At 40.7% G+C, this 25,071-nt stretch overlaps 1 protein-coding gene across 1 annotated transcript in view; it reads left to right on the plus strand.

Annotated features, from left to right (window-relative positions):
- LOC149200497 (Galactose oxidase/kelch repeat superfamily protein) overlaps positions 1-25,071 on the plus strand; it is a 284,557-nt gene that overhangs the window by 239,064 nt on the left and 20,422 nt on the right. Inside the window, exons 15-16 of the mRNA XM_089402744.1 lie at positions 22,102-22,776; positions 22,874-22,933. Of these exons, the coding sequence (XP_089258870.1) occupies positions 22,102-22,776; positions 22,874-22,933 (735 nt within the window). The remainder of the gene's footprint in view (positions 1-22,101; positions 22,777-22,873; positions 22,934-25,071) is intronic.

A 25,071-nucleotide genomic window follows, 5' to 3' on the forward strand; every position in this document is an offset into this window, starting at 1 on the left:
TAACTATCCCTGGCCTGTATGCTCCTTTTGAGGAGATTGGGTGTCCCGAGTCTATCGACTTACTCCACATGGTGTAGGTGGCTACACCCCCACGATCTATGTACCTCTAGTGTCTCTGTTGAAAGGATGAGGATGGGTCTGGTTTGTCACCCTCCTCAACTGGGTCAACCTCTCATCGTTCCAACAAATTCCACCCCAGAATTCTTGCATACTGAATTTCCCTTGAGCCATGGGTTTGTCTACGGTTTCATCAATCACTATTCCTACATACCCGAATATTCCATGATCTTACTGGTGACCCACAGCTGAGCCAAGATCATGCTTTGATACCACTTTAATGTTCCTGATGGAAAATTAACAATGATAATCAAGCGAATGCAACAAATTCAACACAATAAAAATGTACACAGATCAGAGAACCAAAAATGAGCCAGAAACACATCGAAATGGGCCAATTTTATTATATAGCTAAAGGAGTACAAAATAGATTGGAGTGATTGCACTTGGGCTTGCTTAGAGCAATCTACAAGCCCTAGGTGGATGAATATCAACTGCTCAAACGATGCAGGAAGCTCCCCAACAAATGAATGTGCTGGCCCTTGAAGAAGTACACTATTCGCTGAGTTGGGACCCCTTATTGACCCCTCAGATCTGCCCAGAAAATTTTGCCAAATTATTTCTTAGATCCTTGTCAAAAGCCCAGAATAAACCAGAAAGGGTTTTGGCAAATTCTATCGACCATCCGAGACCCAAAATTTCAGAGCTCTCCTCCCGATTGGCTGCCCAAAAATTCTGCAGTTTGGAGTACCAAAACTTCCCCAAAAATTTGCAAAATTAGGAGCCAACTCCTTGAGCCTTGATCAACAAAACCCCTAAATTTTTTGTGCTAATTCCGACCTCCTGGAATTACCCAAAATTGGTACTACGCCCTCCTTAGTAGAGACTCCGTCCCCAATGGCTCTATCTGCTGCAAACTCTCCCTATTTCTACTCAATCTGCAATAGGAATGGTATAGGAATTTTTTCCAGATGTAGGGGAGAGGTTTTACGTCAAATTGCGACACAAGATAGCTGAACCCAACTCCACAAAAATGTTGTCCAGTGACCCCCTGTGGAAGACCTAAGAAAATAAATTTGTTCCCCTCAATAGTAGTCACCTCCAGGTCCAAAACTTTCCACAAAGGCTGAGCTCTCCCTCAAGCAACTCCACTGATTTTTTCCCCGGAAAAGACCCTTGGAAGCTAGCTGAAATGACTAGTACAATTTCTCTACTGCATCCTACCTGGAGTACGAATTGGCTGAAGGAATATGCCGGAATATGCTACAATACTCCACAACCCTCTCACCAAAGTAGCAATGGCTTGTCTTCCTAGGGTGGCATTCGAAGTCCACCAAAATAAGGGTGAATTCTCCGCATGAAGAACTCTGTACTAAGCAACACTAGTGACCCAACTAAACAGCTTGAGCAACAAAAAAAATGGATGAGTGAACAAAAGACCCCGATAGCTTCTATGCTCTTATTTATAATTTCTTCTTGCTTCCTCATCTGGGTCCCTCCATCCAATATTTCGACCTCCTTCCCTTAGCAATTCGATTTTCCCAAGGGGTTTGAATTCCCTTGTTTGGGTGGCCTCCCACATCCCACTACCAATTTAATCTTTGCTTTACTCTAATGTTGGTGGCCATCTCACCAAAAATGAAGTGGAGACTCCCTCCACCCACTTTTCCTAAGTTTACATGCCAAAATATTTTCCCAACACCCAAATGCAAAGATAGAAATTCATTTTAGCAAAATTAATCTAATTGGGGACATTACATCAACCTCCGGGGCATCTTTCCAAGCTTGACCTAGGGTGTGGGCAAGGGGAAGGGGAGGCTAACACCTTGTGGACCCAATGGACAAATGTGGACCTAATGAAGAAAAGTGTGAAAAGGGGTTGTAATAAGCGGAGGGGAGTGAGATATATGGTATTGGGAAGTGGGACCACACAACCAAAATCATGGTTCCCTATGTAGTGCCACTCCTAAAGGTAGTAGCCAATAGAGGAGATCCCACAGGACTAGGATAGAAGATTAAACCCCAAGTTGAGGTGAGAGAACAAGAGTACAGTGAAAGCCCGTCCTTTTCACTGAATCCCCCCATTAATCCATGTCCAAATGTGCCCAAGAAAAGCAAGCATAAATACTCAGTTACATAATGAAAAACCATACCTTTAGGATTGGAAGGCCCACCTTCAAACATACGATCATGATAGATGAGCGAGGGTGAAAAATGGCTGGCTTAGGTGGTGGAGAATAATGGCACATCGAGCTATCAGGTGGAGTAAACTTTTTGTTGATTCTTGAATATGCTTTCTTCCAGAATTCTGGTACTTGCCGTAATCTACATAAATGTTAATCGTAGAGATCCTTGTGTGTCTTGAAAGGGAGATAATTGTTGTAAGGGTGTCCTCAAGAGTGCTGATGAGAGGATGTTGAGTGTTGATGAGTGAGAGAGAACCAAAAAGTTTTTCAATAATGTCAAGAGAGAGATCGCTGCTATAATGATCTTCAAAAGTGATGGCTGCCACTTCAAGTCTTCTTCTTTTTCCTTTGATAGAAAGAGTTGTCACTGCTGCAATGATATCTTCAAATAAGGCAACAAGATGTGATCTTCAATCTGCCTTTCCTTCACCTTAGAGCTGATTCCATGTTGAGAAACCAAGATGCTTACAGATGGTGATGATTTCTCTTGACTTGATAATTACTTGTGAATGTTTGTTGGCCTTTTATCAATATTATGTTCTCTTCATCAAACAATTATCAAAAACATAAAGATCAGAAAGAGACAAAGGACACTAGCAATTAGGCTTCAAGCTAGGGAAAAACCCCACAAAGGGAAAATCCCAAAAATCCTCTTCTTATAGAATCAGATCAAAGTGAGATATCCAACACCCAAGACCAAGACCAAGACTACCACAAAGGCTGCAAGTCAGCCTTCCTCCAAGTCTCATCCAACAAAGTCAACGTTGGTCAAGCCTTGCCAAATTTGATCAAATCATAGAATTTCGGACCTACTGTTTGGACCTGAAGTTTTGGTGTCGTAATTTCGTAGAGTTGCCCTAGTACCTTTGCATGTGTGAACAGAAACAAGCTAGAAAACTGAATTTTCTCTCTCTTTTGACTTCGCTCTGTCTCTCCATTGACTTTCACTAATTTTCTTCTTCTTGGACAAAAATCGATGTGAAATTAATGAGTGAATGAGGTCAAATTGCCTAGTATTTAAACATGTCTAGGAGGTCGAATAGCTGCCTCTTTAGGCTGACTTGTCCAGGGAGGGATGACTTGGTCTGTGGATGAAATTTTGACTCAAGATAAAATAATTTTCTTTTTCTTATAACAAGTCCAAATGGGACTTGACTCAATTACATTTGTTTGACTCATAATAAGTTTTCTTTTTGACTCAATTGACCCTATAAGCATGAAGAACATGCTTAACTAGAGATAAATAATAATAATGAATATAATAAAAGAATATAATAAATATATCAATAGTACATTTGAATTACATTATGAAGATCGCCACTAATTACTTTTCCAATAGGAGTAACTCAACCTTTGCAGAATAATTCAATCTCCCTCTATCACTGAGAAATTGGAAATCACTTTGAAGAAATTCTCTCCGGCGAATTGATCTTAGTCATTCTTAAACCCTGCTGCTCACTGTAATTGTTTCTTCAAGAGCCCATTCGATTTTTTCTTGTAATCTCTCGTTGACGAACCAAGGACTTGTTGATTTAGGGTAACATCGGATGTGCTCTAGCCATGAAAATTGGTGGAGAGGCTAAAGCACATGAGATATCCAAGACCCAGAAATGGTTTCGGCAGATTCTACCCGGTTAAGGAGATATTAAAATAATTAATATTTTTAAAGGAGTTCCTAAGTCTAAATTTAGGAAAAATAAAATATTAATGGGTATTAATATAAACCTGGGTTAGAAGGTTCTAAATGACATGGATCAAGCCAAATGTAATATTAGACGTTGATTAGAGATGTAATCTCGGCCGTTGAAGGACCAACATGAAAAGTATAAGAGGAGGCTTGAGGGTGAATTGGAGAATACACCAGAGTGATCAGTGATTCGATTTTCTAGAGTGGGGTTTGCTAAGAGAAATCGAATTAGTGATCAATTGCAGTGAGGGGCAGTGAGTACGAGGCAGAGAGGCAGACATAGACCTAGAGGGAGCCACGTAGAGGCTAGCAAGGACTGCGCAGAGTCCAGAAGGGCCTGTGTCATCCACACAGAGGCTGCAGGAGGTTAGAGAGGTTGCGCAGACCCTTAGAAGGCTGACGTAGAGGGTCTCACGCTGACGTAGAGGCCAGGAGAGTTGACGCTAAGCTTTAGATTGTGCTGGAGAGGGTTTCGTGGGGCAGACTTTCCGAATATCTGCTTTCGAATAGAGAGGTATTACTGCTGGATTATTTTCTCTATGAGGTGAGCCAGTTTGGCACCTAGTTGTACTCAGAAAGATTGCATAATTGTATAACCCTCAGAATTGCTGCACCAGTTTTCCCAAGTTGGGTTTTTCTGGGGACGATTGTCCAAAAATAACAGTGTCACTTGTGTGTTTGTCTATTTCTTTCAGCTGTTGATCTGTATATGGTTGAGACTGTATTGTGTCTATTTCAGTGTTTATATGGTTAAATAGCTTGTTAGTAATTAAACAAGTAGGCGAAATAAACTAGAGAATACAGATAAAATATCTAACAGGTAATACTTAGAAATTTCAACATGGTATCAAAGCGTTGCATATCACAGGAGCGATGAAGACACCAGCTGAAGCAAAGCATTTGTAGTACAAACAACTACCCCGAGTGACAGAAGTTGTTCCTAGCAGAAAGTAGCAGAGAAGGGTTGACGCAGAGGGACTGCATCATCAGTTCAAGCCAGAGAGAGGCTAGCGCAGAGGCTGGGGAGGGCAGAAGAGGCTCACAAAGAGCCACACAGAGACCAGGAGGGTTGACGCAGTTGGTTAGTGGAGCAATTCAACGAGTGCCGGGATTGCACAGAGCCCAGAGGTTCAGTCCTTCAGTTGCTGGGGCATAGGAAGCTGTGGGTAGATTGCGGGAGTGAAGCTGGTGGGGAGCTATTGCTTGTTGCAGGTGCATAGGAGATCAAAGAGGTATGACTCGACGGTTGGCAAGCGGATTTCCAAGAGGGAAATTGGGACTCAGAGGGACTCTAGCAGAGAACTTCCACGAGGGAAGTAGCGACTTAGAGGGAGTTGAAGAGAGAACTTCCAGGAGGGAAGTAAATACTTAGAGGAGTCGAAAAGAAGAGCAGAGAGATGGACATGAATGGATTGAGGGATCAGGACAGGCTAGACGGGGTGTCCAACTTTGTCATTTGGAAGGTCAGGATCCTGTCCGTTCCAGATAGACATCGCATCAAGGCCTTCGCCTTGAGAAACGTGGCTATCCCAGCAAACCTAGTTAACAAAGAAAGGTATGAGGATGCGATGACGGAGGCGAAATGCATAATCCTTGATGGGGTCAAGGATCATGTGGTCCAGCATATTGCCGAGAAGGAGACGACAAAGGAAATGTGGGACACCTTGAAGACTTTGAATCAGCAAACTTCCGTGCAGAGGAAGATGTTACTAGAGAATCAACTGCGATCATACTAGATGCAGAAGGGGTAGTAGATAGATCACTTCCTCAGCAGATTGAAGGAGATCTGGGACCAACCTACTTCCATAGGGGCCACACTAGATCAGGAGTTGATGGTGAGGACCATCCTAAACCCAGTCTCTAAGGAGTGGGAGACATTCGTCCAAAGCATTCTGGGCAGAGCGAATCTTCTAGATTGGGAAGAATTGTGGGCAACTCTTCGCCAAGAAGAGATCAAATGGCTAACCAAGACGGGAAGTGGCAACAAAGGAGTCCGAGTCAAGAAAGAGGAGGAAGAGAATGCAGCTCTGGCATCTGCGGGGAAGCAGGAGAAGAGGAAGAAACAGGACCTCTCCAAGATAAAGTGCTTCCGCTGGTGGGAACTGGGACATTATGCGAACCAGTGTCCGAGGAAGAAGAATAAGGGAGAGGAGTTTGACTCCAAGGTAGCGCCAACGAAGGCGGAAGAGGAGGTAAAGGAGGATGACAATTGTGCCATGAGTGCTCATGTACCTCTAGAGAAGAGGTGGGGAGACATCAAGCTATAGTCAGGAAGATTATAGGCGATGAGGGGCAGGATCCTTGAGGTACCCAAACTCTTGAATTATACCTGGCTACGGGAGCCCCGAAGTGAGAGTAGCAGGATGGAGGATGTCGGCAGAAACGGATGTAGATGAAGCGGCAGAGAGTGTTAGAAGTGCAGAAGTCCTTGGCAGTGCATAGAGGCTTGCAGCAGTGCGAGAAGCACAAAGGAGGTTGCAACAGTGTTGGATGGCACAGAGAGGTTTGCAGCGGTACGAGAGGCAGGGAGTTGTTGCAGCAACTCAAAGGCAGTAAAGGGAGCACAATATAGCGACAGAGAGAGCTTCAACATCGGGAGTGTTTCTAGCCCGATGGGGATGTCAGTAGTTGGGTGGATGAGTTACTTACTTCTCAGTAACTGAGTTGCAGTGCAGTAGCAGTAAGCAGTAGCACGATGCAAAATGATGAGAGGGGGTTGCAGTGCAGATGACGTGTTGGGAGAAACGACCAGCAACAACACGGATACAGAGGGAGTTGCCATACGGATGCAGCAGTGGCAGTGTCAGAGCCATGGGTAGCAGTACAGGATGTGTTGAATTTTCTAAGTCTATCTGTTAGAAAATTAATCTGTATTTTGCTGATTTATTTCTTCTACTTGTAAATTCTGAACAAGTTATTTAAAGCATTTAAATACTGAAATAAACACAATACAATCACAACATCTACAGATCATCAACCGAAAGAAAACAAGCACACAAGTGACACCGTTATTTTTGGCCAAATGTCCCCGGAAAAACCCTATGCGGGAAAAACTAGTGCAACTATTCTGAGGGTTATATTATTATGCAATCTTTTTTAGTACAACTGGGTGCCTAACCGGCTCACCCGACAGAGAAAAATACATGGCAGCAATACCTCTATATTCGAAAACAGGTATTCAGAAAACCTGTCCCACGAAAACCCTCTCCGGCACAATTGAAGCTCAGCGCTAGCCCTTTTGGCCTCTACGTCAGCCTCCTGCTGACCTATGTCAGCCCTCCGAGGCACTGCGCAGCCTCTGGGACCCTTTGCATCACTCTAGTAGCCTTTGCGTGGATGATGTCGTCCCTCTGGCCTCTGCGCTGTCTCTACTGGGCTCTGTGTAACCTGGATTGGCTACTGCTCTTGCTCTCTTTGCTTCTGCGTTGGTCTCCCAGTACTGTCTCTGCCTCTCTGCCTCGTACTCAATGCCCCTTGCTGTTGATCACTGATTCAACTTTGTTTAGCAACCTTGCTCTAGCAAAATGAATGACTAATCACTCTGGTGTGTTCTCCAACTGACCCTTTAGCCTCCTCTTATACTTTTCTCATTGGTTCATTAATGACTGAGATTAAATCTCTAATCAATGGCTAAGATTAGATTTGGCTTGATCCATGACTTTTGGAACCTTCTAACCTGGTTTTATATTAATACCCATTAATATTTTATTTTTCCTAAGTTTAGACTTAGGAACTCCATTAAAAATATTAATTATTTTAATATCTCCCAAACCATTTAGAATCTACCCAAACCATTTCTGGGTCTTGGAGATATTATGTGCTTTAGCCTCTGCACCAATTTTCATGGCTAGAGCACATCTGATGCTACCCTAAATCAACACTCCCTCTTAGCGAGGATTGTGCTTAATAAGACTCCACACTGAGCATCACACTGGTTATCCAGCACTGGTACCTATGCTGATGTTAGGCCTCCCCGCCCAACATCCTCTGCACTGCTGCATCCTGTACTACTGCTCATGGCTCTGCCACTGCCACTGCTGCATCTGTATGACAACTCCCTCTGCATCCGTGTTACTGCTGGTCCATTCTCCCAACACTGCATCCCCCCTCTCATCATGCTGCATCGTGCTATTGCAAACTGCTACGGCACTGCAACTCATTTACTTAGAAGTAAGTAACTAATTCACCCAACTTCTGACATCCCTGTCAGGCTAGAAGTACTCCCGATGTTGAAGCTCTCTCTGCCACTGACAAGTGCTCCCTCTACTGACGTCTGCGCTGCTCAAACAACTCCCTGCATCTCGCACCGTTGCAAACCTCTCTATGCCATCCTGCGTCGTTGCAACACTCCCGTGCCTCTCGCACTATTGAAGCCTGCTAGCCTCGCGTTGCCCGGGGACTCCTGCACTGTAGCACTTTCTGTCGCTTCATCCGCATCCGTCTCTATCGACATTCGCCAGTGCTGCTACTTTTCTTCGGGGCTCCCGTAGCTAGGTATAATCCAAGAGGTTGGGTACCTCAAGGATCCTGCCCCTCATCGCCTGTAGTCTACTGACTACAGTTTGATGTCTCCCCACTTCTTCTCAAGTGGCACATGATCACTTATGGCGCAATCGCCATCCTCCTCGATTTCTTTCTCTGCCCTTGCTGGCGCTGCCTTCGAGTCAGGAGCCTCTCCCGTACTCTTCTTCCTCGGACACTGGTTCGCATAGTGACCTAGTTCCCCACAATTAAAACACTTGACCTTGGAGAGGTCCTTCTTCCTCTTTTCTTGCTTTCCCGCAGATGCTAGAGCCACATTCTCTTCCTCTTCCTTCTTGATCCTAACCCCTTTGCCACTACTTCCCGCCTTGGTTAGCTGTCTAATCTCTTCTTGATGAAGAGCCACCCATAGTGCTTCCCAATCCGGAAGACTAGTCCTGCCCAGTATGCTCTGGACAAATGTCTCCCAATCCTCAGAGACTGCATTGAGTGTGGTCCTTACCATCAATTCCTAGTCTGGCGTGGCCCCTATGGAATTCAGTTGGTCACGGATCTCTTTCAATCGATCAAGGAAAACATCTATCTGCTCTCCCTTCTGCATCTGGTATGACCTTAGCTAATTCTCTTGGAGCATCTTCCTTTGCACGGAAGTATGCTAGTACAATGTCTTCAAAGTGTCCCACATCTCCTTTGCCGTTTCCTTCTCGACAATATGTAGTACCACATGATCCTTGACCCCATCAAGGATGATGCACTTTGCTTTAGCCATTGCCTCCTCGTACCTTTCATTAGCTACCGGTCAACTGGGATAGCCATCACTCTCAAGGCGAAGGCCTTGATACGATGTCTGTCTAGAAAGGACAAGATCCTGGCCTTCCAGACCATGAAGTTGGACACTCCATCTAGCCTGTCCTCATCTCTCAGCCCATTTACGACCATCTCACTGTTGTTCTATCGACTCCTATGAGTCTCTCTACTTCTTGCCTGGAAGTTCTTGGTTTGACTCATGTTGAGTCTCTCTACTTCCCGTCTGGAAGTTCTCGGTTCGACTCCTCCGAGGCTCTCTACTTCCCATCTGGAAGTTCTCTTCTGGACTCCCTCTGAGTCCCGATTTCCCTCCTGGAAATCCTTCTGCCAACTGTCAAGTTTCTCGTCTTCGATTGTTTGTGCAACTTCAACACTTATCCAGATTCCTTGCTTAGAAATCTGCCTCGACAACAACTTCCTCTACCTTGGTCTTGCCCTGTTAGGTACTGTTCTAACCACAATACCCCACCAGCTTCGCTCTCGCAAACCGCCCACAGTTTCCTTTGCCCCAGCAACTGAAGGATTGAGCCTCTTGGATCTGCGCAATCCTAGCACCGACAAACTGGCTCCCTCAGCCAACTGTGTCAACCCTCCTGGCCTCTGCGTGGCTATGTGTGAGCCTGATTCTGCCTTCCTCAGCCTTTGCATTGGCCTCTCTTTGGCCCAGACTGATGACGCAGTCCCTTTGCGTCACTGCTTCCTCTGTTGCTTTCTGCAAGGATTAGCTCTGTCACTCGGGATAGCTGAATTTGTTGCAAATGCTTTGCTTAGATAATGCCTTCAGCTCTCCTATGATCTGCATCCATGCTCTGATACCATGTTGAATTTTCCAAGTCTATCTGTTAGAAAATTAATCTGTATTTTACTGGTGTATTTCTTCTACTTGTAAATTTTGAACAAGCTATTTAAAACATTTAAATACCGAAATAAACACAATACAATCACAACATGTACAGATCATCAATCGAAAGAAAACAAGCGCACAAGTGACACCATTATTTTTGGACAAATGTCCGCGGAAAAACCCAATCCGGGAAAAATTGTATAGCTATTCTGAGGATTATATTATTATGCAGTTTTTCTGAGTACAACTGGGTTCCTAACCGACTCACCCGACAGAGAAAAATACACGACAACGATACCTCTATATTTGGAAACAGGTATTCAAAAAACTTGTTCCACGAAAACCCTCTCCGACAAAACTGAAGCTCAGCATTGGCCCTTATGGCCTCTACGTCAGCCTCTTGCTGACCTGCGTCAACCCTAGGACCCTTTGCGTTGGCCCTTTGAGGAACTTTGCAGCCTCTGGGACCCTCTGCATCACTCCAGTAGCCTCTGCGTGGATGACGCAATCCGTCTAGCCTCTGCACTGTCTCTGCTGGGCTCTGCGTAGCCTGGACTTGCTACTGCTTTCTCTCTCTTTGCTTCTGCTCTGGTCTTCCAGTACTGTCTCTGCCTCTCCGCCTCGTACTCACTACCCCTCACTACTGATCACTGATTCAACTTTGCTTACCAACCCCACTCTAGCAAAATGAATGACTGATCACTCTGGTGTGTTCTCCAACTCACCCTCAAGCCTCCTCTTATACATTTTTCGTTGGTCCATCAACGGCCAAGATTAAATCTCTAATCAACGTCTAAGATTAGATTTGGCTTGATCCATGACTTTTGGAACCTTCTAATCCAGTTTTATATTAATACCCATTAATATTTTATTTTTCCTAAGTTTAGACTCAGGAACTCCATTAAAAATATTAATTATTTTAATATCTCCCAAACCGGTTAGAATCTGCCCAAACCATTTCTGGGTCTTGGAGATATCATGTGCTTTAGCCTCTCCATCAATGTTCATGGCTAGAGCACATCCGGTGCTACCCCAAATCAACAGGATGCAACAGTGTAGAGGATGTTGGGCAAGAAGGCCTAGCATCAACACAGGTATCAGTGCCGTATAATCAGGGCGATGCTTAGTGTGGAGTATTACTAGAGCATAGTCGCTAAGAGGGAGTGTTGATTTGGGGTAGCATCAGATGTGCTCTGGTGGAGAGACTAAAGCACATGAGATAACAAGACCCATGAATGGTTTTGGCAGATTCTACTCGGTTAAGGAGATATTAAAATAATTAATATCTTTGATGGAGTTCCTAAATCTAAACTTAGGAAAAATAAAAATATTAATGGGTATTAATATAAAACTTGGTTCGCAAGGTCTAAATGACATGGATCAAGCCAAACCTAATCTTAGCCGTTGATTAGAGATGTAATGTCGGCCGTTGAAGGACCAACAGGAAAAGTATAAGACGAGGCTTGAGGGTCAGTTGGAGAACACACTAGAGTGATCAGTCATTCGATTTTCTAGAGCGGGGTTTTCTAAGAGAAATCGAATCAGTGATCAGTTGTAGCGAGGGGCAGTGAGTACGAGGCAAAGATAGTGCCAAGATACCAACATAGAAGCAGAGAGGTAGATGCAGAGCCAAAGGGAGCCATGTACAGGCTAGCAGGGACTGCGTAAAGGCCAGAAGGGTCTGCGTCATCCACACAGAGGTTGTAGGAGTGACGCAAGAGGTCAAAGAGGTTGCGCAGATCCTCAGAAGGCTGATGCAGAGGGTTTCAGGCTGACGAAGAGGCCAGGAGGGCTAACGCTGAGCTTCAGATTGTGCTAGAGAGGGTTTCGTGGGGCAGACTTTCCGAATATCTGCTTCCGAATAGAGAGGTATTACTGCCAGATTATTTTCTCTGTTGGGTGAGCCAGTTTGGCACCCAGTTGTACTCAGAAAGACTACATAATAATATAACCCTCAGAATTGTTGCACTGGTTTTCCCAAGTTGGGTTTTTCCAGGGACGATTGTCCAAAAATAATGGTGTCACTTGTGTGTTTGTCTATTTCTGTTAGATGATCCAAAATACAAAATTCATAGTTCACAAAGTTAGGATAGAATATTTATTTATTTATAATATTGAATTAAATATTGGAGACACTTAGAAATAGAATATTGTTGTAAAAGATATGACATCTAGAATAATGTCATATCTTAGGCTTCAATTTAGGAGTAGAGTTAGTAGATTGGTTAGAATTGCATTTATTGTAAATGGACACTTGTTAATTTAATAAGTAGTCCATAACTAGAATAGGTTAGGAAATTAAGCTTATATATAGTTCATTCTCCTGATTGCAAGAGTGTTGGAGTGTGTGTGTAAACTCTTGCAAAATTATTATGTAATTTCTTTTCTGATTAATAAAATTGTGTGTCTGAGGACACTTCTACCATTATTGTGGTATCAGAGCTTCAATAATGCAGCTGATGTGAGGAGGAGATTCCAGCTCTACAAGTTTTTGGAAAACTCCATTGAATTGATCAGCAAATGATTGGTATGAAAATTGTCCAGTTTTTGTTCAAAAGGAAAAGAAATTTTATTATTTTATTGATTTTAGATTTTTAAATCTGAAAATCAATTTTTTATTATTATCAAAATTTGCTTCTGTGTCTTGAATTTCTGTTATCTGCTCCGCTTCAACACGCTATTTGGCCATGATAAGAACATTTCTCATGCTTTCAATAAGGTTGTAGGCAATGTCACCCAAGGCAGCAATTCATTCGGCTCTTTGCAAAATTCTCAGATTGCAAAGGGCTCTGTTCTTGTGAAGGGCCAAACTGTGCTCAGTAGCAAAACGAGCAATGACCAAACATATAAATACAAAGCAATTGATGGGTGTTATTCAAAAAACGCCTTCTGAATCAGTATTGTCTCAATTAATCCAAACTCTTACCCTCTATATATTTATTCTCTTCTATCAGTGAAGATAATGGTTCGCTTCTTGGTATTAAGAACCTTTCTCAAGGCTCATGGATCAGGCTTGCACTGCAAGCAAGTCTTAGATCCACATGAGATTGTGTATTGTTATTGGTAGCAGTGGGGAATCAAGTTTGGTGCAAGCCTCAAATCTCCAAAAGGCCGAGGCTTGCTGGAGAAGCCCAATAACAAGTATTCTCCATCGACACGGAAAAGGAAAAACAACAGAAAAAATCTTAAAACACTACCATAGTGTCTCACATACTCTGTATCAGGTGAAAGTATCCCAAATCAAGCAGCTAGGAAGCCAACGTGAGCCAGCCAGCAAGCAGCCAGTGTGAGCCAGCCAACAAGCAGCATGAGCTAGCCAACAAGCAGCATGAGCCAGCCAGCAAGCAACGTGGAAGCCAGCGTGAGCCAGTCAGCAACTAGCGTGGAGGACAACGTCAGCTAGTGTAAGGAAAAGCTTCTTAAGGTGTTTTTTTCAAGTAAGTTTAAATTTGAATCGAAGAGTGAAGAAGCATTTGTTGGAGAGATAAGGAATATTTTTATTTTGGAGAGATATGGTGAGTTTTTGAATTTTTTGGGAATTTATTTTTTTGTAAATTTGTGGAGTAATAAGGTGCACTTGTAAATTATAATTTTTTTCTGGAGTACTAAGGTGTGAGGGGTTATTTGTAAGTGTTTCAGGCAGTAAATTTTGTAATTTTTGGAGTAATAAGGAGATTCTATTTGTAATTTTTTATTTGGAGAGATAAGTGAGACATTGTAACTCAAGGTAATTTTTTTACTTTGAGGGGGGGTTAGTGTTGATTTATGGTAGCATCGGATGTCCTCTAGCCATGAAATTTGGTGGAGAGGTTGGGGCACATGAGATCTCCAATACCCAAAAAGGGTTTGGGCAAATTTTAAATAGTTTAGGAGATATTAAAATAATTAATATTTTTAATGGAGTCCCTAAGTCTAAACTTAGGGAAATTAAAATATTAATGTGGATTAATATAAAACTGTGTTAGAATGGTCCAAAAGACATGGATCAAGCCAGATCTAATCTTAGCCATCGATTAGGGACTTAATCTCGGCCATTGATATGTCAACGAGAAAAGTATAAGAGGAGGTTTGAGGGTCACTTGGAGGTTACACCAAATGATTAGTCATTCTATTCTTTAGAGCGGTGTTTGCTAAGAGAGATAGAATTAGTGATTGGAGTTGCAGCCGAGGGGCAGTGAGTACAGAGAGACAAAGAGGTAGAGATAGTGTTGGGAGATCAGCGAAGGAGCCAGAGAGAGTGACGCAATAGCAACCAGGGCTCACGCAGGGCCACGCAGAGGTAGCCAGGAGCTGCACAGTGCTTCAGAGAGGCCAGCGTAGCTAACGCAGAGGGCCAGAAGGTTGACGGAGGGCCTCCTGAGGCTGACACAGGCCCATTTAGGGTGACGCAGGGCCATCATTGAGAAGAGAGAGGCTGACGTAGTCCAGAAAGGTAGACGCTGGGGTTTCTGGGGCAGATTGGAGCTGAGGAGCTGCCAGAGGCTTTATTTGGGGTTTCAACCGGGACATTTGTCTTAGACTGAGAGGTACTACTGCCAAGGGAATTCTCTGTTGGGTAAGCCGGATTTGGTAGCCAAATTGTACTCTGAAATTACTTAATAAGAAAACCCTCAGATCGCTGCATCAGTTTTCCTACATTGGGTTTTTCCGGGGACATTGGTCCAAAAATAATGGTGTCATTTTGTGTGCTTGTATATGGTTCCTTCAGTTGATGATCTGTAATGTGTTGAGCATGCAATAGTGTTTATTTTAGTATTTACATTGTAAATAACTTGTTAAGTAACAGAGCAAGTAGGTAGGAATAAACCAGTAAAGTGCATGGAGGGTTTCTAACTGGTAGACTTAGAAACTTCAATAGTTAGAGTACATTTTGCATAAAACATTGCAAGGATTGTAAATCAATCAAATTTTGAAAGATTTCATTGTAAAATTCTTAAGAGAAATTGACTAGAGCCAAGTGCAAAGCTCAGTCATTTTTCTTCTCCAACAACTATACGAGGGTCAAGGCCAAGTCCGGATTTGCATGGCATGTTTCATGTGACGTGTTGTTCATCTCTTTCTTGTGCTTGATTCTTTTTGGTGCAAAGCTTCAAACCTACAATGTCGAAGTTACTTAATCATTTCTCTAATTCTGATAAGCTTGAAGGGGTAAAATCATACAAGATATGGAAACGTCTCATTGAAAGCACTCTAATATATAATGAATTGTTGCAAGACATATGTGATGGATACATTAAGCCTAATAAACCTACAGATGTAACTTCACTTGCAAAATGGGAAGTTAAAAATGTCAAGGCACTAGCTCTTATAAAGTCTTCAGTTAATGATGAGATGTATATTCATATTGAAAACGCCTTAGATGCATGGTTTGCTTTGCGTACTTTCAAAGATCTATTTGATACACAACCTGAATCAAAAAAGGTTGATCTACAACTTAAGTTGCTTCAACAAAAACTAACTAAAGGAGGAGATGTCCTTGAGTATATCTCTAGGCTTAAAAATATTAAGAAAGAAATAGTAAAAGCCGGATTTCCAACAGTAGATGACAGTTTCATGACCACAATTCTAATTGCTAGATTGCCTTCTTCTTACACGCATTTTTTGGAAACTCTACAAGTGACCAGAAAGTTAGATAAATTAAAGTTTGATGAGCTAAGTGAGATGTTGACTCAACATGACAAAACTTTTGGGAAGAAGAAACAAGGGGAAGATGTCTTCTTCATAGAGGCCAGCACAAGTAAATCATCAACTGACAATTCTAGAGGAAGAGGACATTTCAATCAACATCCAGCAGCACATAGTGGACAAGGTCGTGGAAGAAGCCAAAATAGAGGAAACTTTCAAGGAAGAGGAAACAGTCAAGGTAGAGGAAACTTTCAAAACAGAGGCAACTTTCAAGGCAGAGGAAACAATCAAGGAAGAGGTCAAAGTCAAGGCAGAGGGCAAACTCAAAGCAGAGGTCAAAGCAGAGGCAAAGGACAGTATCAAGGAAGAGGCAGAGACTTGAATCAAATTGTCTGCAGAAGATGTAACAAAGTGGGCCATTTTGCAAAAGATTGTAGAACTTCCATTGATAAAATTACAAAGTTCCATCAAAACACAGCTCAATTTGCCACTGATCAAGACAATGATGGTTCAAAATATGTCTTCACATCAAGTCAAAGCTCAGAATCAGCGGCATTAGTTTCCACTTTTCTTAAAAGTGATTATGAAGATGCATGGATTTTAGATACAGGGGCAACTCAACACATGACTTTTCGACAAGAATTCTTTTGGGACTTCCAACCATGCCACCTTAGTTCAATCTTTCTTGCTGATGATACAAAACATATTCCTTATGGAAAAGGTGTTGTTAAGGTTTATCTTCCTAACATTGGAGAAAGATTGATTTCAAATGTATGGTATGTACCCACCTTTAAAAAGAATTTGTTGTCTTTAGTCTCGATCCAACAAGCTAGACATCAGGTGGATTTGGAGGATGGCCTAGTTAAAATTAATTTTATCAAACAAAATATGAAAACAGTGATGATAGGATATGAAGATGGAAAACTGTTACGAATGAAAGGAACAGTTATTCCAAGGAATTCTTATTTTGCGGGGCAGCAAGCACAAACATTTCACCTATCAGATTATGGCATGTGAGATATGGACATCTAAACTTTGACAATCTCTCTCAACTGCAAAAACAAGGAATGGTTAAGGGACTTCCTACCTTCAAGAAAGAAAATGCAAGATGTGAAGCTTGCATTTATGGAAAACAAAGTCGAGAGACTTTCCCGACAAGTTCATGGCGAGCAAACAGGCGTTTGCAATTAGTACATAGTGACATTTGTGGACCCTTGCAAGCTATTAAACTTTTCAGGAGGTTGCAAATATTTCTTACTCTTTATTGATGATTTCAGCAGAATGACATGGGTTTACTTCTTGAAGCATAAGTCAGAGGCATTTGAAAAGTTTAAAACTTTTCGTCAACTTGTTGAAAATGAAGTCAAAGAAAAGATTGGCACTCTTAGAACTGACAATGGAGGAGAATTCACTTCAAATGAATTCCAAAGTTATTGCAGAGACAATGGGATCAAACAACATCTTACAAATGTCTACACTCCACAACAAAATGGAGTAGTAGAAAGAATGAATCGCACTTTGTTAGGAATGGCGAGATCTATGTTAACTTTTAAAAAGTTAAGTCCTATTTATTGGGCAGAAGCAATCCATACAACTGTTTACTTAAGGAACAAGTCTCCCACTACTTCTTTGGATGGAATCACACCTTATGAAGCATGGTTTGGTTTCACACCTAAAGTTAAACACCTTAGAGTTTTTGGTTCCATGTGTTATGCCTTAGTTCCAAAAGAAAAATGAACTAAGCTTGACTCACGAAGTTTGAAATGCACAATGATTGGATATTTGGATGAGAAGAAAGGGTACATGCTTCTGTCAAATGGGAAATTTATTGTCAGCAGAGATGTAATTTTTGATGAAACTGAGAGTAAGAGTGCTGAAGAAATAGAACATCTTCTTCAAAAATTGGAAACAAAAGGAGATAAAAGGAAAGGAAACATTCAAAGTCAACCAAATTCACAAAATTGGTATGAACTTGATTTTCCTTCCTCTGAAGATGATTCATCCAGTCCATCTACTTCACCAACATAGTTTGGGTCTTCTGGCAGTTCATCAGAATCTCCTAGTAGCAGTAGTTCTTCTGACAATGATTCTCTGCCCCCAGAATCTACAGTTGATCAACGTACCTCTGTTTACATTAATCCTCTTTATAATGATGGTGACTTTTCAGAATCTCAAACAAGTGAACATCAATTGCCAAAATGGGTTGTTCAACTTTTGAAAGATGTAAGGCTTGATGAGAAAAATAAAACAGGAACAAGGGGGTCAACCAGGAATGAAGGAAATTTTGCCTTGATCACGAATGATTTTACTGAACCCTCCACGTACAAAGAGGCAGTAAAATATAAAGAATGGCAACAAGCTATGGTTGAAGAATATAAGGCAGTTCAAGACAACAATACTTGGAAACTTGTTGATTGTCCTCAAAGTGTTAAACCCATAGGATGCAAATGGGTTTACAGAATTAAGTACAACTAAAATGGAGAAATCGACAAGTACAAAGCTAGACTTGTGGCTAAGGGTTTTGCGCAATAGGAAGGCATTGATTATGAGGAAACTTTTGCTCCTATAGCAAAATGGAACACCATCCGCTTAACACTCGCATTAGCAGCACAAAAAGGATGGAAAGTTCATTAGATGGATGTAAAGAGTGCTTTCCTCAATGAAGATTTATAGGAAGATGTATATATGACACAACCGCCAGGTTTTGAAATTGAAGGGCAAGAACATAAAGTCTGTAAACTGATTAAGGCTTTATATGGGTTAAAACAAGCTCCACGAGCTTGGTATGCCAAAATGGATGAATACCTTTGGAAAGTTGGCTTTCAACGAAGTGAATCTGATGATACTTTGTATGTACGTCAATAGGGTAAAAATATGGTGATTCTTGTTATGTATGTAGATGATTTGATCATTACTAGAAACAATGATGATCATATTATACAGGTGAAAAAGGAGTTACATGCAGGATTTAAGATGACAAATTTGGGACTACTTCACTACTATCTTGGAGTTGAAGTATTCCAACGTCCACATCATATTTTCATTTCTTAGAGTAAGTATGCAACAAAAGTTCTTCAACGATTTGGAATGCAAGATTGCAAGCCAGTTCTTACCCGTATGTAACAAAACTTGAATCCTTCAAAATTTGAAGGGGGGAAAGGTGGACAACACTAGTTATAGACAGTTGATTGGCAGCCTGATTTATCTGACAACGACTCGACTAGATCTATCTTATGCAGTTAGTATTCTTTCATGCTTTATGCAGGAACCACAAGACAGCCACTGGAATGCAGCCAAAAGGGTTCTATGATATATCCAAGGAACAAAAGGTTTTGGTCTTCTTTACAAACAGACTAAAAACTTTGTACTTGGCGGATTTTCAGATGCCGACTTTGTTGGTAGTATTGATGATCGAGCATCAACCTCCGGTTATTTAATGAACATGGGGTCAACTGCAGTATCTTGGAGTTGCAAGAAACAAGCTACAGTGGCCACTTCTTCAGCCGAAGCAGAATACATATCAGCATGGGAAGCAGCATGTGAAATTGTTTGGTTGCGCAGAGTTTTGCAGGATTTGGGCATTCCTCAAGCAGAAGCTACATCATTATTCATCAACAGCCAGTCAACCATAAAGCTTGCCAAGAATCCAATTTTTCATTCCAAAACAAAACATGTGGACACCAAGTATCATCACATTAGATCGCTCATTGCCAAGGACGTCATCAAGCCAATTTATTGTCCTTCAGAAGATCAAGTCTCCGATATTTTCACAAAACCACTTGGCAGGATCAAATTTACTAAGTTCAGAGATGAACTTGGTATTTGTTGTAATGTATCTTTGGATCATAGGGGGGAATGTTAGATGATCCAAAATACAAAATTCATAGTTCACAAAGTTAGGATAGAATATTTATTTATTTAGAATATTTAATTAAATATTGGAGACACTTAGAAATAGAATATTGTTGTAAAAGATATGACATCTAGAATAATGTCGTATCTTAGGCTCCAATTTAGGAGTAGAGTTAGTAGATTGGTTAGAATTGCATTTATTGTAAATGGACACTTGTTAATTTAATAAGTAGTCCATAACTAGAATAGGTTAGGAAATTAAGCTTATATATAGTTCATTCTCCTGATTGCAAGAGTGTTGGAGTGTGTGTGTAAACTCTTGCAAAATTATTATGTAATTTCTTTTCTGATTAATAAAATTGTGTGTCTGAGGACACTTCTGCCATTAATTTCTTTCAGCTGTTGATCTGTAGATGGTTGAGACTGTATTGTGTCTATTTCAATGTTTTTATGGTTAAATAACTTGTTAGTAATTAAACAAGTAGGCGAAATAAAACAAAGAATATAGATAAAATTTCTAACAGGTAATACTTAGAAATTTCAACACGACCATTATCTAATCACAATAGATGGCTAAGATCATCTTGACCGATTCAAGTCACTTTTCTACAAGTGACTAGAGAGAAATCGACTTGTCTTAATTAATGGTGATTAATTAACACATTTCCCTAAGTTAGACTTGTGAAAATAATTAAAACTGGTTAATAAATCTAATTAAAACATTTTCCCTTCATAAAATAGACTGCACTTGGAGATAATTAATCAATTTGTGTTCCTAGCCTCATAGACACCACTTGAGACTAGAACACTTGTCCGAGCTACACAAACTAACAAGATATAGCCTGAAAATCCATCTTCCCTTATTTCATGATCCTTTGTAATAAAAGTTCTGTTGGTGGATAATTATTTTTTTAAAGAAAGCACATTCAGATTTCTAACATCGACACATAAGCTTATCGCTTTGTTTTTATACCTTACAACTACAATATTAGGCACATAGGTTGAATGTTTCATGGGGGCAATAATATTGGTTGCCAGGATCTTTTGCAATTGCATTTGAATGAAAGGTGCCAACTTTGGATTTTTTGTCTTTTAACTGAAACTCTACTGTCTCCATATCCTTTTACTTAAAATTTCAACATTGTCATTAATTTCTTTAGGATATTTGGGAGTGGTCCCAACCTCATGGGATTTCATAGGGAGATAGTTGAATTTTAGATCCCATTCAGAATTCAGCAGAGTTAACAATTTTTAGGATTTCAGGATTGGCATGATTGCAATGTTTCCATTGGCTTTTGTCATGTATAAGGGTATGGAACTGGCATAAATCAGCAGCTCCAAGCCCTATATGTACCTTGATGTTGGTGGTATTGCTTGTTGTTCTCTTCTGTCAGGACACTAGTAAAAATGTACCATTCACTCAAACAAAATCATTGATTAGGCATGTTAAGTTTTTTATGTTTTATTTTAATGTTTAGAGAGTGACACTGGTATTGAGGATCCCGACAGAGGCAATACTTTTCATGATATGTAGTTATTTGTTCTAGCATGTTGATTTTGGACCCTAGAGATAATTGAGAACCTCTTTTGTTGATGTATTTTGGTTCAGAGATGGATTGCACTTGGTTCTACTTTGGTTATATTCACCTTTGCTATATAGTATATACACGTGAAACTTTGCATATTTGTATATAATGATTTGGATTCATATGGATGTACTTGAATATATATGTTTTTTTTCAAAAATTGAATATTTTGTGTGTTTTTTGGTTAGCTGGTTTTTTGGTCCATCTATTTTTTCTGGTTCCAGCCCGGTTCATGGTTTTGGGGCCCACCAGTCCTATTTTTTTCTAGTTTTTTTTGGTTCTGGTCCATTTCAGGTTTTTGGGGTCATCTGGTCCTGTCCAGTTTTGATAACATTAGTCCTGGGTATTCTCTGGAGGATGTCATAAGTCTTTCTGTTGCTTCCTTCACAATGATAGATGGAGACGAGGACACCTCGTCTCTCATCTTCCTCTACTTGTATTTCTAGTTATGACACTGATGTTGAGCTTGGGCCTCTTAGTGTTTTACTCCTTTTCTGTACCAAGATCTAGCTACTCTCTCTTTTGTGGTCAATTAAATTTTTTCTTTTTGTTAGCTTTCTAGCATCTAGGAGTGTTCTGGACACTCCCGTAACCTACTGGCACTGGTTGTACTCTATAGCCCTGTTGACGTATTTCTTGGTCATTATTAAAATTATCATGTCCACAACTAAGTGGTTTAGTATTAATACTTTAACTTCAATTCTGTGAGTACTATCTTTGTCAGAAGATTGGCTGTCTGGCAAGCTGTTAGTGCTTATATTTGGGTTGGGAAGGATGTTTCAGTGATAGCTGAAAGAGAACATTTATTTTATCTTATTGTTTCATTTGGTTTTCATATTAATTCTTAGCTTCTTAGTTAAATAGTTTTCATGACTACACAATGAGCTATTTTTTAGTTGATTGGCATATTGTCAATAATATTTTTTCAGCATCAAATTTTTGAATCATTATATTCCTCGTATTTTGATGTGCCAGTCTAGCAAATATTTCGAGAGGGTGGAAGGCTCCAGACTTACAAGTGAGGTACTATCAGGTCCTGTTGCTTGCTCCGAGGTTTCTTCTGAATTGGAAAATTTAGCAAGCATGCAAAGAAAGGAGGATGAAAGAAGACAGACACGAAAGAAGAAGACAGTTTGGCAGGTCTCATGTCAAAATGGCAAAGGTTTGGAAGTTCCTTGCCCTTCTGGCAAATGTGGCCAACTTTCAGGAGAGGTTTTACCTAGCAACAGGAGTGAGTTATGTAAAAGATCAGGAACTGATGATTTTTCTTTAGAGTGTAATGATGGAGTAATCAGCGTAATAAGTGTAGGGAATGGGGTGGAATCAATGTCAGATCTAGCAGATCAGAATGAAATAAAGCTGGCACCTACATTGAAGAAGGATGATGTTGCCAGAGATAAATTGTCTCCTGCAGCAATAGATAGACAAATGGCAGAAGAAAGTCTTTCTGCTTCCATGAAAGGTAGGCAGAATTATACGGTGACACTTGTGGAAGCAATTAGGGAAATTGAATTTTGGAAAGAGAAGGCATTAGCCACTGAACTTGCACAGGAAGAGGCAAGCAATCTATCAAATATTGTTCATGCTGAAAATGTTAGGCTTGAACATGATCTGGCATTTCTCAAGGCAGTTCTGGAAGATACTCAAAAGGTATGGGCAACTATGATTCCATTAGAAAAATAATGAAATCTTTTTCCATGACTCTTTAGAAGCATTTTCTTTCTAACCTGTGACACTTCCCCTACAGGAACTGCATACAACAAGAGGTTTTCTTCAAGCGGATAGGAAGAGAGCATTTCAACTTCAGGTAACTTGATAATCATTTAGATTGACTTCTAATTTGATAGCCAGTGTAAATGTGTTATTTCATTAATGATTAATGGACATTGTTGAGGTAAACAGGGCAAATATTAAATCAATGGAGAGTTAACAGTGAACAAGGCTTAATGATTGCAATGCAGGTTAGATTTCTTTCTTTTTCTATGCAGACAGGTCAAAGTTGAGCTTGAGTTCAACTTGCTGGATACTGTGTGGAATCTGTTTTGTATAACCTTTTCAAACATTGCAAGGCATGTCCATGGGAAAAGCAATGACTGTAATTGTTGTCAAAACTCAGAAAATCCTGCTACATTGCTTTACAATTGATCTAATGAACCACATTGTACTCTTCGTGGGACTTGTCCCAGGCAATGATAAGACTTTTTTGTGTTCAGAGACTTTGAATATTGTTTAGGCTGTGTTATCACCAAAAGTGGGTGGCCCCTAGGAGAATTTTTTCTTCTATTCATCTCTTCCATCCTGCTGCCCCTGAGAGCCACCTTGTAGCCAATGTGACATAGCATTCATATCTCCGCCACCTGCATCAATCATATGTCTCTTTGCCCATTTACCAAGAGCAAATGTTGGAAGGTGGGCTTTTGATCAAAAGGTACTTTGTTCATTTTGCATTTGGGTGGTTATGCTTGTTTGTATTTGGGCATTTTGGCATGGATTATGGGATAGCTTGGAAGAGAGAAGGGTCTTGGCTGTGTATTCAAAACCGGCCAGTTCGAACTGTAAAGCAGTCAAACCGGCCGGTTCATTAGCCTAGGCCATCAAACTGGTCGAAAAACCCGGTTATCTAAGAAGCTTCAATGATTTTTTGGTCTAACCAGCCGGTTTATTGCCAGGGCAGCTACAGACCCCACATAATGTAGTTTTGAAGCTGTTTTGAGGGAAATTTTGTGAAAATTTCAAAACTGAAATCCTATTACAGCAACTGGAATTTATTTTTATAATTGTTAAGTATTTAACAATTTATCTACTATGACAAATATCAAATAAATCACACTGCAACTTTCACAAATAAAATACTGCAGAAATAATAGCGCTAGAAACTGAGAAAATACTAGCACACACACAATAAATTGACACTGTTATCTTTGGACAATTGTACCCGAAAAAACCCAACCTGGTAAAACTGGTGCAACAATGAGGGTTTTATTATTATGCAACAGTAAAAATCTAAGTACAATCTTTGGATGCCGAACTGACAATCCAAACAACAAGAAAATCTGGGCAAAATTATTTTAAGGGAATTACCCTTCTTCCACAAGTAATCCCGACACAACTTCCTTAAGAAAACTCAACCTCCTAGACCCTCTGTGTTTGCCTTTGCGTTGTTCTGCAGACCCTATGACGTTAAGCCTCCAACCTGCCTCTAATGAAGTCGTTCTGCCTGTCTCTATTGAGGAAATCTCCTCTATGGCACTCTAGACCCTCTGCCTGGCCTCTAGAACTGAGAACGAATTTTTCTCCAATAAATTGAACTGCCTTTCTAAAGCAACTACGCAGTCCTCTGCGTTGCCTCACTGGAATAAATCAGCCCTCTTGCTTCTGCCTCTCCGGATCTAGAAAACTTCATCCGGATCACTTTCTCTGCCCCTCACTATCTCTGTTGCCTCATTGAAGCTCGAACTCTCTGGCAACTGACTGTTGCTAATCTAGAAAATCGAATTCTCCAAGTGATTTTGGTGCATCCTCCATCACCACATCAATCCCTTCTTATATCCTCCTGTTGGGACTCCAATGACCAAGATTAAATCTTAATTGATGGCTCAGATCATTTCTGGATCGATTCGTGTGAGCTTCTAGAGAATTCTCACCCTGACTTAATTAATTCTGACTAATTAGCCATATTCCCTAAGTTTAGACTTACGAAATATTTAAAAATTGGCTAATAATCTAATTAAGCCATCTCTAGGTGGAATTTCCAGAAATGATTTCTGGTTTTTGGAGATCTCATGTATTCTAGCCTGTCCACCAAATTTCGTGGCTAGAACACATCTGATGCTACAAAAACTAATACTCCATCTTAGCGATGAATGTGTTCTGGTGCTGCACATCCTACCACAATACCCTATCTTTGTATCACCTCCTGTCACATTGCTGATGTCTGGCTACTAT

This window comes from Pinus tabuliformis, chromosome 2_1 (genome assembly GCF_031772625.1).
Source record: "Pinus tabuliformis cultivar Carrire ecotype Pingquan chromosome 2_1, CPIR1, whole genome shotgun sequence".
Taxonomy (NCBI): domain Eukaryota; kingdom Viridiplantae; phylum Streptophyta; class Pinopsida; order Pinales; family Pinaceae; genus Pinus; species Pinus tabuliformis.